General features: G+C 53.3%; 6 protein-coding genes across 6 annotated transcripts; 5 read left to right on the forward strand and 1 right to left on the reverse strand.

Annotated features, from left to right (window-relative positions):
* Positions 1 to 1,701: 1,701 nt before the first annotated feature.
* DICSQDRAFT_177666 (uncharacterized protein) lies at positions 1,702 to 3,031 on the forward strand (the record flags this gene model as incomplete). Its single annotated transcript, XM_007361528.1, has 6 exons — positions 1,702 to 1,722; positions 1,776 to 1,943; positions 2,003 to 2,081; positions 2,139 to 2,258; positions 2,310 to 2,539; positions 2,678 to 3,031. The coding sequence occupies 6 exons, from the start codon at positions 1,702 to 1,704 to the stop codon at positions 2,987 to 2,989; spliced, it is 930 nt and encodes a 309-aa protein (XP_007361590.1). The 3' UTR covers positions 2,990 to 3,031.
* Positions 3,032 to 4,232: 1,201 nt separating this feature from the next.
* On the reverse strand, positions 4,233 to 5,180 carry DICSQDRAFT_166025 (uncharacterized protein; the record flags this gene model as incomplete). The annotated part of the gene is made up of 5 exons (XM_007361529.1): positions 4,233 to 4,475; positions 4,535 to 4,630; positions 4,702 to 4,919; positions 5,017 to 5,086; positions 5,172 to 5,180. 5 exons carry the CDS (start codon positions 5,178 to 5,180, stop codon positions 4,233 to 4,235), a joined length of 636 nt encoding a protein of 211 aa, XP_007361591.1.
* A 1,084-nt stretch (positions 5,181 to 6,264) lies between these two features.
* DICSQDRAFT_32716 (uncharacterized protein) lies at positions 6,265 to 6,825 on the forward strand (the record flags this gene model as incomplete). Its single annotated transcript, XM_007361530.1, has 1 exon — positions 6,265 to 6,825. A coding segment is annotated over one exon (561 nt), but the record flags the coding sequence as incomplete, so codon positions are not given.
* A 591-nt stretch (positions 6,826 to 7,416) lies between these two features.
* Positions 7,417 to 8,948, forward strand: DICSQDRAFT_78704 (uncharacterized protein; the record flags this gene model as incomplete). Its single annotated transcript, XM_007361531.1, has 4 exons — positions 7,417 to 7,820; positions 7,884 to 8,188; positions 8,282 to 8,520; positions 8,588 to 8,948. The coding sequence occupies 4 exons, from the start codon at positions 7,417 to 7,419 to the stop codon at positions 8,945 to 8,947; spliced, it is 1,308 nt and encodes a 435-aa protein (XP_007361593.1).
* A 1,353-nt stretch (positions 8,949 to 10,301) lies between these two features.
* Positions 10,302 to 11,279, forward strand: DICSQDRAFT_49230 (uncharacterized protein; the record flags this gene model as incomplete). The annotated part of the gene is made up of 3 exons (XM_007361532.1): positions 10,302 to 10,776; positions 10,839 to 11,033; positions 11,095 to 11,279. Coding segments are annotated over 3 exons (855 nt in total), but the record flags the coding sequence as incomplete, so codon positions are not given.
* Positions 11,280 to 11,940: 661 nt separating this feature from the next.
* DICSQDRAFT_49352 (uncharacterized protein) lies at positions 11,941 to 16,932 on the forward strand (the record flags this gene model as incomplete). The annotated part of the gene is made up of 8 exons (XM_007361533.1): positions 11,941 to 12,243; positions 12,319 to 12,387; positions 12,445 to 12,630; positions 12,675 to 13,597; positions 13,658 to 15,301; positions 15,358 to 15,945; positions 15,996 to 16,194; positions 16,249 to 16,932. 8 exons carry the CDS (start codon positions 11,941 to 11,943, stop codon positions 16,930 to 16,932), a joined length of 4,596 nt encoding a protein of 1,531 aa, XP_007361595.1.
* Positions 16,933 to 17,158: the final 226 nt, after the last annotated feature.

Here is a 17,158-nt window from a genome sequence, read left to right on the forward strand (position 1 = left end):
CCACCCTGCCTTCTTTCTACGTGTACTCCCTACTGATACTTTTCAATCTTGCTCATCGATGACGCGTATTTTAGGTTACAACTCAATCAACGGCCTGTCATTGTGCTAGCCCTGCCCTGAACCATCTCTTGCAAAACCCCCATCTCTCGACGCCGCGTCTGCATCCCCCCTTTATCACCCGCTACAACGTACCAGTTCTGCAACATGCCCCTTGGGATCTGATGTTTGTGAGTCATGCCAAGACGGCTGTAGCTACTAATGTCTAGCTCCACCCGCCTGCCTTCGGCTCCTCATAAACATCCCATAGGTATGTATATTGTGCACACACTAGTTGTGTCTCGCTCTTGCCCTTTCCGTAAGCCTTGTTGCCTGACTTACCTTTTGTATGATTGCATAGACATTGTTGCGTACTTGTGACTTTGGCCTCGGGAGCATCCTTGCTCCTGCTCACCCAGCGACTAGCTCTGCTAACCCTAACCCGCTTTTTTCGCGCACAGTAGGTGTGTAGACTGGCTACATTCATGTCTGCCTTCTTCCATATATAGTAGTTCGCGTCCAATCATCATTATCATCGAAAACCAAACTCGAATTGTGTGATCATTTGTCAGCTACTTCTTGAACATGACAAGTGACCATTTCGCAGTGTGGGCATGTATGGTAGAATTTGCACAAGCCACTGACCATGTATGTTCATGAGCCCAGTCAATAATGTACATTATCGGTCTTAGTTCCCCTACAGTATGGTAGCTGCTGTCCGAATGCTCAGCGAGAAATGGTTATTAATGTCCAGGCGCCCTGCAAGGTCTGGCCATTGCACACCATATCTGGCGGATTTGGTACGGGTTTCCCATCCCTTGCTCATACCCTGTCAATCTGGTCAGACTGGCGAAACCTGGACGTCACTGACCATCTGTTTCGTTCATTTGCTGATGTATGCCCTCCGTTAAGCGCTCATCCGTCGGCATCTTCCTCATGTCATAAACTACGAAACTCAAACTGGGTCTCCTAGCAACGTCTTCTAACACTGGCCACACTTCTTGCCAGGTTCCGCGGTAGTTCATCACCGACTTACATCCGACCTCAGGGTAGGCTTCTCCTTGAAAAGGCTCACTCTCGAGCCACCCGCGGGCACTCCGGCGTGTCACTTAGGCTGCATGCTATATGATCCTGCACATGGTCCGTCGACAGTAGGCATTGACAGATGGATGGTTTCTCCCGCTCTTTGCCCGCGTATCTCATGAAGCTTTGCTATACAGGGAAACGAAGAGCTGGTGGCGTCCATGATGGATCATGCGCTTCCCAGAGTTTGCATTGCGCTGTTTTTTGATAGATATACACGTCTACTGCCGATATAACACTCTGCTCCTACCCAGCACGCATAGGGTCCTTCTATGCACGCCCCAGTGCTACCATTCTGTGACCGCCTTTCCATCTAGTCGGCAGCGTCGTTATGGGCGACTACCAGGTACGTTTCATTCTAGGACAAGCCTCCGCAAAACCCTCACCTTAGAGGGGCTATAGGGAGACGATGCTCGGTCGACGCTCAGGTCTTGTCTAGTCGTCTTAGTTCTGGAGGCAATCGCGTTTGGGGCTTTCGTCATCGTGTACAGCAGATGCAGTTGGACTTTGCTTGACCGACATCGGTCGCAGGCCCATGGGCGATCGGTACGCCAACTTGCGCTACTGGCAGCCAGCACGGCAATGTTCCTGCTCGCAGTACTTGTAAGTTTCTCCCCTTCCTGTCCCCGGGTTCAGCCGCTCACACGTGTCTGCAGCATATAGCACTAGACATCCATATTGCTCTATCAAGCTTCCTCATGGAGGATCGGAGTATTGAGACTGTTGCAACACAGCTCGATACTTTCAATGCGGTGGCCGACGCTTTTGGCGCAGTGAAATTCGCGATATACGTTACCCAGCTACTTATTGGTGACGGGGTCATGGTGTGTCGACGGAGTGATCGTCCGGCTCCGTTCGAGTCGCGCCTAACTTCAGCTGCTAGATATATCGTGCGTATGTCGTCTGGGATCGCTCGTTCAAAGTGATTGTACTTCCATGTGTCTTCCTCGCTGGAGAGCTCAGTACGTGCTATCTCTTCATCGTCTTCGCTCCTGCGGTTGTACTCAGATGCACTCCAGTACTCGGGTACTTCATCTCACTTGCTGGACCGTACGCACCCAAATCTTGGGCAATGAATACTAGGGCGCTCGTCAACGCGTTCTTCCTGCTCTCCGTCGTGACCAATCTCCTTTCGAGCGGTGCGTCATTCCCACCCTCCGCTGCAACAGCATTACCTGACGCATCCGTAGGCCTCATCATGGCTCGGGTTCTTTCATTCACGTCTCGTACCGAAAAATTCAAACGCTTCTCTCAAGACTCGCAAGACGGACGGTTCAAGAGTATAACACGACGCGTTGTCGAGTCCATCCTCCAGTCCGCAGCAATATACTCGATCGCGTCCATTTCGCTCGCGGTCACCTCCTTCGCAAACTACACGGTCGCCTTCCCCGCATGCCACAGCATGTTCCCGTCTGTCATCGTAAGCGTTTCCTACTGCTCCCGGCTGTTCCCACACCCTGATTGACAGCTCGCATCCCTCTTCTCTCGCTTTGCCACCAAAACCTATGCATCAAATCGTGTTGCGCCTCGGTCGGGCACACCCGGCCTGTGACCGCAGGGGATGGTATTTCTGCTCATCGTGTTGCGGATATCATCCAGCGTGAACGCTACGTCCAGACATGGTTCGTTGCTTTCCCAGACAGGTGGCTCAGTCCTGTCGCTATCGTCGGCGCCCTCGGGCGAAGAGAAGCCTGGTCTCGACGCCGAACGCGAAGGGCATGGGCGCAATAGCGAACAGAAGGACCGCTGGCGGCTGTCTTCCCCCATCGCGATTCACGTGTCGGTGTCGAGGACCTCGGATTACGAGGAAGTCGCGACGCTTAGTCCGAGGTCGCCTCCTGTCAATGGGGCTGCTCGGCCAGAATGTTGATCGTGGTCGTCGAGCGTCCCCGAAGCATACCCCATCTACTCCAAGGTTTGTAGCTCTTGACTCTGTCTATGAGGAAGGGCAGCCACGAAGTGTGCCATACGGACTAGTCTGTCTTCTGTCTTCAAGTCAGGTTCCGACAGATGATTAGGCAGACGCCAATTGCGTCATTATACCTCTCTTAGAGTCTCTCATTTGTGGTGTACGCAGTCAAGTGTATGGGAGTGTAAGATACCAAATTCGTTATCGGAGACGCGTATACCAAGTCCTCGAGTACGGTTTCTCTTCGTTTTGGACCACATTAGACTGTCTCCTGTAAAGATTCGTGTTTCCCACATGGCGACCGTGGGGCCCCGGTGAATCCCAACGCTGAGATGTAGGAATTTGGGCTCCATCCACTCGCCCGAGGGCCGAGGCGCTCGTTCATGGTAAGCGCGGCCACGTGAGAACGACGTGTCGCGGACGACTCGCATTGCGTCACATTTGCTTGGCACACGACAGACCTGCACCGAGTCCATCCACCATTTCTTCATCTGCGGCATTCAATCGTTTCATCATAAGTAGAGGTGCTACGGTGTGCATATCCGAAGCATGCCAAAAATCAGTAGGTCCGTTTGGCGTCGTTGTAAGTATCTCTTCGGGAGCGTATCAACGCCTTACGGGCGCCACAATGCCCATTCGTGCAAGCGAGCTCACTGAGCGCCTCGGACTTCGTGAAAACCCCGATGTCGAGAACGAATCATCTTCGTAGTTTTCACGAAGCAGATTCGTGATACTCACGAAGCTAATGCGGGGTATCAGGATGTGGCGCCCATTTGCAACTTCGTGAAAACCTTCGTGGTCAACCAGTACATTTCTGTCCCTGGTCACGAAGTTGTTCCTCACGTTTTCACTTCGTGATGTCTTGTTGTTATATCATGGTACCAGTATGTAGAGATTTATGCCCCATAGTGCAGCGCAGGATGTCTCCGCAAATGACCCAATACGAGTCAGTCACCGCGTTTGCAGTCAGAGATGGAAGTCACTCAACCAATGTGTGCTTTCAAGTAGGAATAAATCAACAAGCTACATGGCATGTGACGATGTATACATATGAAGGAGCGACAATAGTTGGGAAGGAGAGCGGACGTCAATCCAGCCAACTCGGGCCCAGGACCGCACGCGCTCCATGCATGCGAGCATCCACGCCGGCGCCCAGATATCCCACGCATGTGAGCTTCCATGCCGCCATGGCGTCTACCAGCGTTCAGGCTCTTGCGGCGCGACCACGACCACGACGAGTGCTACCTCCGGCGGCGGAGGGGGCTCTAGTTCCGGTGTTGTTGTCACCACCATTCCCGTTATTCGACTGGGAGGACTTGCGGCCAGCGCGGGGTATGTAGCCCCGGATACGAGCGTGCTCGCGAGCATTCTGTAAGTACATCTTTAGTAACTCTGCAGTAGCCCAATCGTTCTTGTAACGCTTGAGGATAGGATACTCCTTGCGAGCCTGATGGAGAGCATGTGTTCAGAGGGAGACATTTGTGAGTACTACTGATATGCACGTACCGCCCGGTAAAGCTTAGAAAGATTGTCAGCACTCTGAATGCGAAAGTTTTTCTTCCAGTCAATGCCACACGTGGGAACAAGGGAGCGGATGTAAGTCTGCGCATCGATGGTGTGGGAGTGCAATGTAAGCGAAGATGATAGTCTCGGCCGTGGGATATGGAACTCACCTGGATATTACGAAATAGCTCGTCCTTGTCCTTTAACCCCATCTCATCCTGAATCGCGATCCGCCCTCCGGCTTTCGTTTTGGGCCTCTCGATGGTCGGACCAGGGTTCTCGGCATCAACAGGGACTATACCAGGGCCTACGGTGGTAGCAGCAACAGCGCGCTCAATTGCAGCCGCAAGAGCGATGGCCTGCTCTTGTATCTTGTCCTGGGCCTCAGCTAGGTTTGTCTCAGCGAGAATTTGGTCTCATAACAGTGTTTGTTAGGTTCATTGTCCAGGTGTAGTACTGTTGACGTCGGTGAGGGGAATACTTACCAGCTTGAGCTTTCTCCAGCTTTTCAGTCAGGATGGCCACCTGGGCTTGTAGGTCCTTGATGGTGGGGCGCTGTGTGTTTTCGTGGGGGAAGATGATGGGTATACGTGGCGATCAGTCAGCCTGTACTATAGAGGTGAGGATTTCTTTGGCTTACCGGTGGCATAGTCGAGAATTGATGGTGTATTCCACAGAAATGCGGCAATGTAGCAGGGGCTAATCAATGTTGGTGTACGGCCGCAGGGCAATGAAATAGTAATGTTGAGACATCAGCAAAATCTGGTCCTGTCTGCGTCGTAGGGGCGAGGATGATTTGTAAGCGCGCCTGGTGATCTGAGTCTTTGTTGTCCTACTTAGGGAATTCATGGCAAGCAACTCGAGCGTTGACATCCACTCTCCTGCTCTGGCGCCACATCTTTCTCTGCCGTTCATCTATATCTGTCATTTTCTATACTCTAGCTGCTGCACATTTCACTTCATATGCTGTGTCTACAATGCCGAAGGCCCCCAAATCAGCGGCACGCATTCCCTGCGACTGTGGATGTGGCGAGACGTCTGTACACCCAAAAACGGTTGAACGGCATCGCAAAGGCAAGGCTCGACTAGGGATCAGGGCATCTGTCTCTTCAGCAAAGGCTCCGCCGCCACCAGGTGTCGCTCCGGAAACCACCAGTGACCCTCCCGCCCCTTCCGCCTGGATCCCACCAGTCGAACGTCGTCGGATTTTGGCCGAATTTTCCGAAGACGAAGCTTTAGCTACGTTAGGGCCATCGGAGGTGTTAGAGAGCGGTGCACCAACGCACCAGCAAGGGCATAGTGTATCCATACCGGATGCAGGTGAGTCGCTATACCATTTCTTGTGCAATCTTTATGATACATGTGCTCACTGTCATTGTCATAAAAACAGCGTTCATCCAGGCTTCACCACATGACGATCCAATGGAGGAGTCAGCAGATGTGGAAGAGCTCCGTCTTGTTCAGGAGCAGGTATGGTCAGGGCACCGAACGCATTTGCGGACTACGGTCGAGGATGCCGATGAAGACGAGGATACATCTGAGCTGGGGAGTGATGATGAGATCTTGGGAGATGGCGGAGTGATGGGCGATAGGTCAGACGAGGAAGACGATGAGTACACGGCCATATCCGTCTGGGACGAGCTTGCAGAGGGTGTGCTACGAGCGATAGGGTGCACAGGTACGCCCAAAAAATTTCACCTTTCTGAATAATCTGACACATTTCTGTCTTAGTTGATGATCTTACGGAGGAGGATCTTGAGTGTCTGCGCCCGTTTGCGCTCAAGGTGGATACACATATGCCTGGGAAGACATTCGAGAAGCTTGCATACACATTCCCACATGCTCGTCTGTCATCTTGGAAGGCTATCCAATCCCGAGTCGCCCAGCTCTCAGGATTTGAGCCCGAACTGTATCACTGCTGTGTCAATTCATGCTGCTGTTTTGTCGGCCCACATAGTGATCGTGAAACTTGTCCGTACTGCGCCGAAGCCCGCTTTGATGCCAAACATTGTCCTCGAAAACTCTTTGTCTATCTTCCAATCACACCCCGCCTGAAATCCTATCTTGCCAACCCCGATATGGCCAAGAGGATGGAGCATCGGGGACGGGACTACGAGCACAACCCCGACGTCATCAGAGATGTCTACGACTCCTCTCACTACCGGAACCTTCGGAACAAGAAGGTTGTGGTCAATGGACGTGAGCTCCCCCATCGCTTCTTTGAAGATCCACGAGACATTGCCCTGGGCCTTTCCACGGATGGATTTGCACCTTTCCGTCGACGCACCAAGACCGCATGGCCACTTGTCTTGTACAACTACAATCTCCCTTCGGATATACGCTTCCACCTCAAGTATCTCATCGGGCTCGGTGTCATTCCAGGCCCGAAGAAGCCCCATGACATGGACTCGTTTTTGTGGCCGCTTACTCAGGAGCTGCTTCGTCTGGCGATCGGAGTTCACACATACGACATACGCAGCGATACCTTCTTTGCTCTTCGGGCCTTTCTAATCCTTATCTTTGGCGACATACCTGCAGTATCTATGCTCATGCGCATGAAGGGTCACAACGGCCTTTCTCCCTGTCGTATGTGCGGGATCAAGGGTATCCGAATACCGGACTCCTCAAATCCTATCCATTATGTTCCTCTCGATCGCTCTCGCCATCCCCATGCTACTACCTCCCCGCAATCTATTTCTATTTACAACCCAGCTTCCCTGCCTCTTCGAACGCATGACGAGCTTCTCACGCAAGCCCGAGAAGTCCAATTTGCCCGTACCGAGAGCGAGTCCGAACGTCTGGCGAAGGAGTATGGCATCAAGGGTGTGCCATTGCTTCATGTACTTCCCTCACTGTCCTTCCCCGGATCGTTTCCCTACGACTTCATGCATCTCATCTGGGAGAATGTCGTCAAAAACCTGATGCAGCTCTGGACAGGGCAGTACAAGGGACTCGACACAGGGAGTGAGGACTATGAGATCCTCCCGAGCATCTGGGAAGCGATCGGAGATGCAAGCGCACAGGCCGGAGATACCATTCCTGGTCAGTTCGGTCCCCGTCCGCCCAACGTTGCGAGTGACAAGCTGTCATGGACAGCTGATACTCGCTCGTTCTGGTTCCAATATGTCGGGCCTGTCCTTCTAGCACGACGTTTCACACACCGCAAGTACTACACCCATTTCATCGCCCTTGTACACATTCTTCGGAAATGTCTCCAATATGAGATGCCTGTCTCCACGGTGGCTGAGATACGTCAAGGTTTTATCGACTGGGTCAAGGACTATGAAGTGTGAGTTGTACCATCTTATTTCCCTGCAGAATACGTGCCAATGCTGATCATAAACTCAATCAGAATGTATTATCAGAAGGATCCTCACCGCCTTGCCATGTGTCCACTTACCGTACATGCATTGCTCCATGTGGCTGACAGCATTGAGTTTATCGGCCCTGTCTGGACGTGTTGGGCTTTTTCCATGGAACGCTATTGTGGCTCTCTTCAACCCGCAATTCGCAGCCGCCGCTATCCTTATTCGAGTCTCAATCGCTTCCTTGTGGATCAAGCACGCCTGGCACATCTCAAGCTCACCTATCCAGGTCTCGAGGACGTCCTCCGTCTTGCACCACCGCCCACACAGGGGGGAACCTCTATTATAGGCTGTGAGCTCTTTCCCACCTCTGACAGAACTTGAAAGCCATCCATGTGGTACATCGCTGACAAAACCACTCAAATTTCGCCCTTTCCTAATCTAGATGACACCTGTGTTCTTCTTTCACCTCGGCATCCATTGAATCTCTCCAGAGGCCTCACGGACAAGATTCTAGCATGCTTATGTACACGCTATGATGTCCCCCTTGCTCACTTGCGACGTGTTCTCCCCAAGACTGTTCAAGAGTGGGCGAAGCTCCGCATCCTCCCCGCTGGTGATACCATACGATCCTCCTCTCTCCAGGCCGCGCTTGAAGATAGGCGTGATTGCACCTTCGTCAGGGTATGTACCACTTACTGTGCATGAGAGGTCTCTAGTCACTGACGTTTTGATGTGCGTGGGAGTGTAGTATGAACAACTTGTCGACATTCATGCTCGGAACCATCACATACAAGCCGAGTATGAAGGCAATACCTTTTATGGACAGTTGCAACATATCATCGTTTTGGAGATGCCCACAGGTACGTTCACATCTGGTGAAACCCTCATATTGGGGGTCATCCAGTCTTGTGCTGTTGAGAGGCACAATCACGACCTCGATCTGCACTACTATTCCCGGCTTGGGGCGACGGAGGTGGTGGACATCCAGACTATTCAGTGCGCAGTGGGGCGGATACGGGATCGGAATGAGTGGGCAATATTGGATCGTAGTGGTGAGCTCTCACGTGCACTGTATACAGAGGATTCAGAGGAGCTACACGTGTTGTAATCGCCTCAATGCATTCGGTTTCTTGTCTGCTCGCATGTTCTACCATGCTAGGCGCCGGAGTGTACGGCTTTTGTACTACTCGACGTCCGGCTCGTATTCAAACCTCCTAACAACTTTTGCGTATACATATCTTTTAATTCCCATGCAATGTATAGCCCTCCCCAATATCATGGAATTTGGTGGAGAACTAACGTGCTACATGAGCTCGCTTTTGGACAAGCTTCGGGCCAACTAAGCGCCTTGCAGCCGCCTCTGCTCCATGACTACTTCGTGGCTACCCCGAAGCTAACTCGTGCTCTCACATACTGATCGCGTCACGAAGTGCACCACGAAGAGAAAAGGATCACGAATCAGCCACGAACTCACGATATCAATTCGTGGATTTTCGATGTTACTTCGTGTTTTTCACGAACTTTCGGGCGCGTAGTGCTCGAGGTCATGGTACCCCTACCCCCTCTATTGCAGGTAACAGTACTGTGGTCTCTTTTGAATTTTGACTCCTCCAGAAACCGCCACCACTCCCTCGCGGGTATGTCATCCGGCGGCACCGAAAGCCATGCTGCTGACTGACGTCAATTCTCTCCACTATAACAGTTAACATCCCACTGTGCTGCGTTGGTGCATAAAATGTCAGACATGTTCCTGCCAAGACTTCGCATCCCCACTCGCCTCTTCCACCCGGCATAGTCTCTCGACGCTATGCTCCGCTACCCTATTGTCGCGCTCTCGCTCGTTGTCCTCGCGGCGGCGATCCCTGCGCCTGCGCCCGCACCAACTCCAGCGGCTGCTCCTGCTCCCCAGGCATTGTCTAGTGCTGTTTCAATATTCTCGAGTGTGACTGGAGCTGCCGCTTCAGCTTTGCCAAGTATGTTTGACCTCATCTTCAGTATGTTGGCCTCCTGACATTGTTCGTTCATAGCCATCCTAGGGTCTTGGCCAAGCCTGAGCGACATCGAGAAAAAGGTTGGGGTTAGCAACGGGAACGACTCCAGATTGCAGAACATATCGGCTTCTGCGCTCCTCATCCCGTCTTATGCAAACTTCTCTGGAGAGTAAGTGACAAAAACTTGTCGGGTTCGCTGTGCGTATCTGACGGGATCGGTTCAGCTGGAACCTGCGGTTCTATGGCCTGGCATACAAGCTGCCGAATGTCAGCACCTCCGATCTCGACTCCCTCATTGACGGCCTCTCTACCAATAACCTGACCTCGACGCAGCAACAACTTCTTCAGAACCGTACGCAGGATATCGCCTCCATTCCTATACCCAAGGCGAACCTCACTGCCCTCGTCCTCGCCAACGGTTCTGCTGTCACCAATTCCTCCGGCATTCAGCTCGCGACCGCTGATGATGTTGGCGAGTTCGACCAGTTTGTTACCGTTTCTGGCCTGGGCGGCAACGACTCCAGTACAGTGCAGGTTGTACAGACGGGCGTCTTGAACGTCGCCGGGCCTGGCAATGGCACGATTATCCTCGTGCCAAGTCAAGGCATCTCAATCGTGTCTGACATAGATGACGTCATACGCATTACCAAGGTGTACGTCCCGAACGAAGGCCTCAAGAACTCGTTCGTACAGCCGTACGTGAACGTACCGGGTATTCCTGAACTGTACGCGAACTGGTCGAAGAGCCTTCCGGGCGTGGCGTTCCACTACGACACAACGACGCCCGTGGAGCTCACGCGGACATATGTGGATTACCTATTCAGCAACTACCCCCTCAGTTCTCTGGAGATGCGCCCCATCAACCTAACGGACCCCAGCCAGGTCTTGGATGCGAGGCAGAACAGCTTGCTGAAATTGTTCCAGACGTTCCCTCAACGGAAGTTTGGTACGTCATATCTGTACTGGCTATCTCTTGAGGTTCTCAGCTGACGGATCTGCTCCCGATAGTCCTCATCGGTGACACATCCTCCTCGACGCTGCTCTCCGCGTATCCCCAGATCGCTCAGCAGTTCCCGAACAACATTGCCTGCATCTTCATCCGCAACACGTCTTCTACCGACTCCGATGACAAGATTCCGTACGACACAAAGCCGTTCCAGAACGTCAAGAACGGCACCTACTTCTTCTACCGTACTGCAGAGGGTACGGGATCCTTCTCTTACACTCTTGCGATGTATGGCTTACAACGTGGTGTATCACGCAGACCTGGCGAAACTTGATATTGTGAACGGCCAGTGCGTCAATAGCACCATTCCCCAGAATATCACTTTCGGCGAGCAGGGCGGTGTCCTCGATAGCGGGAGCAATGGTGCTGCATCGCTCGGCCACATTCAGTACGCAGCGGCCGGTGTCGGCTTAGTTGTCTCTCTTTTCCTTGGCTTTATTTGAGCCAAACATGGTGCTTTGCACTGTATACTGTCTCCACTCGAATGCACACACACAGGCTCGTTCCGATAAAGGACCCGGACTTCTCACTCACGACTTGTTGCATTTATCGCATACACGCATTGCATGTTGCACTCAACACTACGCTTTGTATTCTACCGTATCACTTGTCATACTTGCTGTACCTGGTGGTACAACCAATGATACGTTCGTTTCACCTGGAGTTTGTCAGTTGGGCGCTCCAGTTACCATTTCGAGAGCGACAGTCTTCGCCCGATCAAATCTGGAGGATAGCTCTGGGTTAGCGGCTGAAGCGCGTCTTGCACTCGTTCGAGCACTTCGGCTTTGGCGGCCGCTTGTGCATCTGTGCTGTCTCCGTTCATAACTTGGCTCGCTCTATATGTGACTGCTCTCGCTTGAATATACACTTCGCTAGTGACTGGCCATTCCAGATAGAGGAGAGCACAGAGTAGACCTGGTCCGGCAGGACATTGTGTCTGTGTAGGCGGCACCTAACACACTGGTGTAAGGAGCCAAGTAAACACTCCTGGGGCCCATTGACTCAATCACTGGATGAAGACGCAAAGACGTCTACAGCAACGCTGCACCGAATACCTGCTTGCGAGCAATCTTCAATTCGAAGAACTGATCCTCATCTCCTTCCATGTCCCGTGCGGAGTCCCAAGCGCCCCCCAGCGGCCGCAAGCGGTCCAGCACAGTCCATTCCATCTTCACCAACGCTCCTCCCGGTGCAGTCTCCGCGGGTCCGCTCCAGATTGGCGACTCGCGCGTGCTGACGGCGTGGGTGAACGAGCCCGTCTCCGCGCTCGTGAAGCTCAACCATAGACATTGGCCCGGCGTCGCAGAAGGTGACTTGATATGCATCGCGAGCCCGTTTCCGGAACATAAGCCGGGGTTCTTGTTCGTCGCGCCTGCGGAGGACACAGGGTTCAAGCATCAGCTGCAGGTGAGTTGTATTGTCTGGTATGGCAGGGAGCGCACCGGCCGTGTGAGACAGGGTAGAGGCTGATGCGTCGTGAAGATATCATTGCCAAAGGCTGTCTTGGAGAAGTTTGGGTTGAAGAGTAACAGTGAGGTTACTCTGACCATAGTATGTTGTCATGATTGTTCATCGTCCGAGCCCGTATCTGACTTCTGACATGCCTAGGTTGACAAGGAGAAGTACAGCGCAGATTTCGTAGAGTTCGTTTTCCAAGACCAGTATCTGGGACGGAACGACATGTGGAGGCTGGGACGTGACTTGGTTGGGCAATGTCTGTACGTTGAACAGCAAGTTTCGTTCATCGGCGTTATCGTAGCGAAAGTGCAAGCACTGTATATCGAGGGCAACAAGGTAACTCGACCATATTTTCTAGATGTGTGCTCACTATCGTCCAGGTGTCCTCTGCGTACATCTCCCCGGCCACCAAGGTGATCTTCCGCTCGCTTTCTGCCAAGGTGACCATCTTCATTCAAGTGTGCCGCGAGCTCTGGGAGTTTGCGGGCGACGGCGAGCGGTACAACGAGAAGATCGTGCATTCCTTCCTTCCAGCCCTATTTGACAAGTGGAAGGAAATGGGCACGAGTCACATCGTCACCATCGTTCTCATCTCCCGTGTCTACTACGACCAATCCGAGATCGACTACGCCGCAGGACCGCTTCGGCGAGACGAAGACAGGCGCTGGTACAAGGATTTCTTCAAGGTCATTACCGACCTCGAGGTGCTGTACGACTGGAAGCCGACTCTCGTCAGCCTGAAGGACTCCTTCTGGGCCTTCCAGCGCGACATCCTGCTTGCTCACCACTTCCATCGCTCCTCTTCGCTCGACGGCCATGATGGCCCCATGGGGGACCACGTCCGTCTCGTCGGTCAGATCTCGTACGCGCACGATGGCCCGCTCCTCGAGGCGCTCAATCTCGCACTCAAGCCGACGGAGACGCACTACATCGACCGGTCGCTGTCGCTAACGGGTTCGTCGACGATTGTCATTACCCCTGGCACGGGCTACTACCGCGTTTCGAAGCAGCTGCTCAGGTTGACGACGACACGCGTTCTAGACCAGGGGTTTTCGCTCGATCTCGTGTCCCTAGCAAAGCCGCCGTTGCACCAAACACCTATCTTTTGCTTCAAGGGTGTCGAGCCGGACGGACGAGCAGAGGGAAAGACGGGCCCGAGGGCAAACGACCCGCTGTGGGGTGGCGATATCGAGGTAAATGCAGACGGGATGCCGAAGGAAGCCAAGACTTTCTGGTGGGAGCCGTTTTGGATCGAGACGTCGTTCTGGGACAGGCAGATGGACTTGCCCTTCCGCAAGGATAGGTCAGGACCTTTTATTGCGGCGCATATAGTCGCGCGTTCACTGACCAGGTTTGCTCTTAGATTTATTTCGCGCGCCAAAATGCACGAGATTGAGATGTTGGGTCTGCTCGATCACGACGTCCTCTCGAGCATTGAGATTCCCTACCTCCAACAAGAGTCTGATCGCGTCGAGGCGCTATCGCACGAGTGGACATCCGACACGACCGACTCGGACCTCTCCAAGTCCGAGATGCTTGAGAGGAAGACTGTGCTGCTATCTCCAGAGGAAGCGGATCAGTTCGACAACGATGTCTTCACCATACGTCTAGATGTCAAACCGCCAACCACCAGAAATTCTTTGTCGTCTAACTCAAGTGGTCCCACTTTGAGCTCGTCCTTCAGAACCATCGATAAGCGGGCATCCATCGTACGGGTTCCAGACGCATCTCGAATATCTCCCATCGCAGAGAGCCCACGGCCTCGACAGCGACCCTTGTCAATGGCAGCCTCTGCCTTTGACCAAGAGCGAAGGCTTTCTGTAGCCATATCAGGTGGCAACCTGAGCACATCGCCCTCTCAATCGTCGATTCTTTCCGGTCGCTCGGGACATTCGCAAAGAAGCAGAGCATCTGGCGAGAGCCGATCACGCGAGCAGCGCAACTCTGGCATTTCCAAGTTTGCCCCTACATGGCTGCTGAACCCGTTCCGAAGTGGTATCAGTCAGCCTCAGACCTCGCCTGTCTCTGCAGCTGGAATTACTGGGTCTACACCTCCACCTTCGGCTGTCTCGACACCTACGATCACTCGGCCAGCTCAGCGCCTCCCTCAACCTGTATCGATGAGCCAGGCCCGTCCTATCCGTCCCCGTGCCAAAGAAGAGGATTTCCCTGGACTCCATCGAGGTTCCCTAACCCGTCATTCGCCTGTTGGTACCCCGCCGCGCGATGACATCCTCAATAAACGCCGTGGGACGATTACTAGCGTAGCTAATCTTCCTATCCTCCCTACAAATCTTGCCATCAACATACATCCCACGAAACCTCTGGCCACCGTACCCTACGCTCAAGCATCGCTTGCACGCAGATGGCAACACCTCTTCGCTCAGCCGCTCCTCAAGCACGAAATCAAGTGGTGGTCTATGGCCACTCCCGCGTGTCTTCCGCTCACTATGGAGTACTTCCCGTCCACGCATGAACTGGAAAACTCATACGACGTGTTCTCCTACGATTTCGTCTGCGACCCTTCTGAGATGCAGTCGTTCTTGATCCGGCTTCCACCCATGCACGGGAGCCCTGATGAGATGCGGCGAGCGTGGGCACTCGCCATGATGCGCGTTATGGTAGCCATCCGTCTCGCGCAAGGCTTCCAATTCGTCTTACGCCCTTCAAAGAGCACAGGCGACAGTGAGGCCGGCATCCAGAGCTCGTCGCTGAGGAGAACGAAGTCGTATTCGGCCACGGGCGAAGACAGCACAAGCTCCCGCCCGATCGGCGCGGCAACGGTGCTCAACTCGGCGTCCGACTCTGTCTACCTCAGCATGAGTAACGAGATCCACCACATCATGTACACGGGAGACTCCATCCAGGTTCTGCGGTATGTCAGGAGGATGCCGAGGACGCAGCTGTTTGAATACCAGTGTCTGATTTGGCCGAAGTTGGGCGAGGGTTATACAGAGTTGAAGACGACGTTCCGGCCGCATGGTATGGAGAGCTACGGATGGAACCGGTGCGTGTGTTCCATTCACAACGTCAAACCAAACTGGACTGTTAACATGCCTGCAGCCTGGACATGTTGGTTGCAGGTTACGAGAACAAATTTGCCGAGTCGCTCCGGTATTGGCGGACACGTTTCGTGATTATTCCTACGGACGAGTCTCCTCATGCTAGCGTAGCGCCAGGTGGAGAGAAGCTGAACGAGGAAGAGACGAGGCTCTTGGGCATGGACAGACTCGCGGATCTCTTCTCGAGGGCCCGAATCGACATTGACCAGAACACACCCCCGGTACGCTTCATCACGACCGATCTTGGACCTGCAGAGTGCATTCTCGACGAGGGAATTACTGCACAGTTGGACGAAATCCATGCTTCTGGGCCGCTGAAGAAGAAGGTCAAGAGCGAACGGGATATAGCTGATATGTCGTTACCTGCCATCGCTAAGGCCATGCGCGAAGACGATGGTGTGCTCATCAAAGAGCATAGATGGCATGGGCGGAAGTACCCGAACTCGTTCACCGGCACGCAGTTCGTGTCGTGGCTCGTTCGAGAGTTCCGCGACATATCGAATCGAGAGCAGGCCACTGAGTGGGGAGCCAAGCTAATGGAGCAGGGCTTATTTGATCATTGTAGAGGAAGACATGGTTTCTTGGACGGGTCAGTCTACCCCCCTTCTCTCGGTAGTCAAACATCTCACAGGTACCTAGTCACTACTTCTACATCCTGCGAGGGGAGTACATGGTCCCGGTCACTCCTAGGGCAAGCTGGTTCTCTCGCCCAGCGAAGCACGAAGATCCGAACCCCTGGGGATCCAACTCACCGAGATCCTACCAGCCCGGCAAGAGGACAAAGAAACGCTTGCTCCTCCTCAGCCAGAGTGCCATCATTGACGCAGATCCGAAGAAGGTACCAATCTTGTGCCATGACTCCGTCTAGTATCATTAATGTATTCACCAACAGCAAAGCGACCAAGCCGAAACGGTCATCCTGCATCACGATATCATCCATAATCCTGCGACGTGCTTTCATTTTGAGTTGCATTGGATTGGGACGACAGCGCGCTGCATCGATGACCTCTTGCGACAGTGGAGCAGGACTATTGAACGGTACGGGCTCAAATTGGTCGAAGCCTACGTCGACCAGATTTGCGATATCAGGGAGAAAAACGCGTTCCAGTCGTGTTTCCCTATCCCGCTTGCTGTTCCACCTCCACAATTGGACGACGTCGGCAGACACATACCAGATGGCGCACAGGCGAAGCATTACTTCGAATACGCTCTCCTCCGTAAGTGGGGCTTCGTACTGGACATCGAAGGGGCCGACCAGTATCCCGACCAAGTAGACGTCGACTATTCCTATAGGCGGTCTCACTTTAGGTATTCCCAGTGGGTACACCGGTCTGGCGTCGCCTTCGTACAGGTCCTCGGGGGTCGTCAAGGCTTCCTCTTCTTGACCAATAGACTTATGGCACCGGGTCGCATTGGTACGTCTCTGAAATACCACCGACCCGCTGCTGTGGCCGAGGATATTCGCGTCAAGCTACATCAGTTCTGCTCAGATAAGGATGCTCTCACACGGTTCTACGAGGAAGAACTTGTGCTGTTAGATCATGCTCTTGAAGAACCCCCTCCACTGCATATATGACCGCCTCATGTTGTGCAATCATGCATTTGTCGGCTCCTTTCGCGAATATGTCATCATCCGACTTTCCCAGGCAACAATGTACCTTGTGACTGGCTGACATGCATTCCGAGTCAACTTCTCGATGTTGGTATGTCATCGGATCTCGGGTTCTTCCACGATAGCCATGAGGCCGCACTATCATGGCAGAGTTGAACCAGCTTTAACACATCTTTTCTCAGGACCAGAA

The sequence above is a fragment of the Dichomitus squalens genome (genome assembly GCF_000275845.1).
Source record: "Dichomitus squalens LYAD-421 SS1 unplaced genomic scaffold DICSQscaffold_2, whole genome shotgun sequence".
Classification (NCBI taxonomy): Eukaryota; Fungi; Basidiomycota; class Agaricomycetes; order Polyporales; family Polyporaceae; genus Dichomitus; species Dichomitus squalens.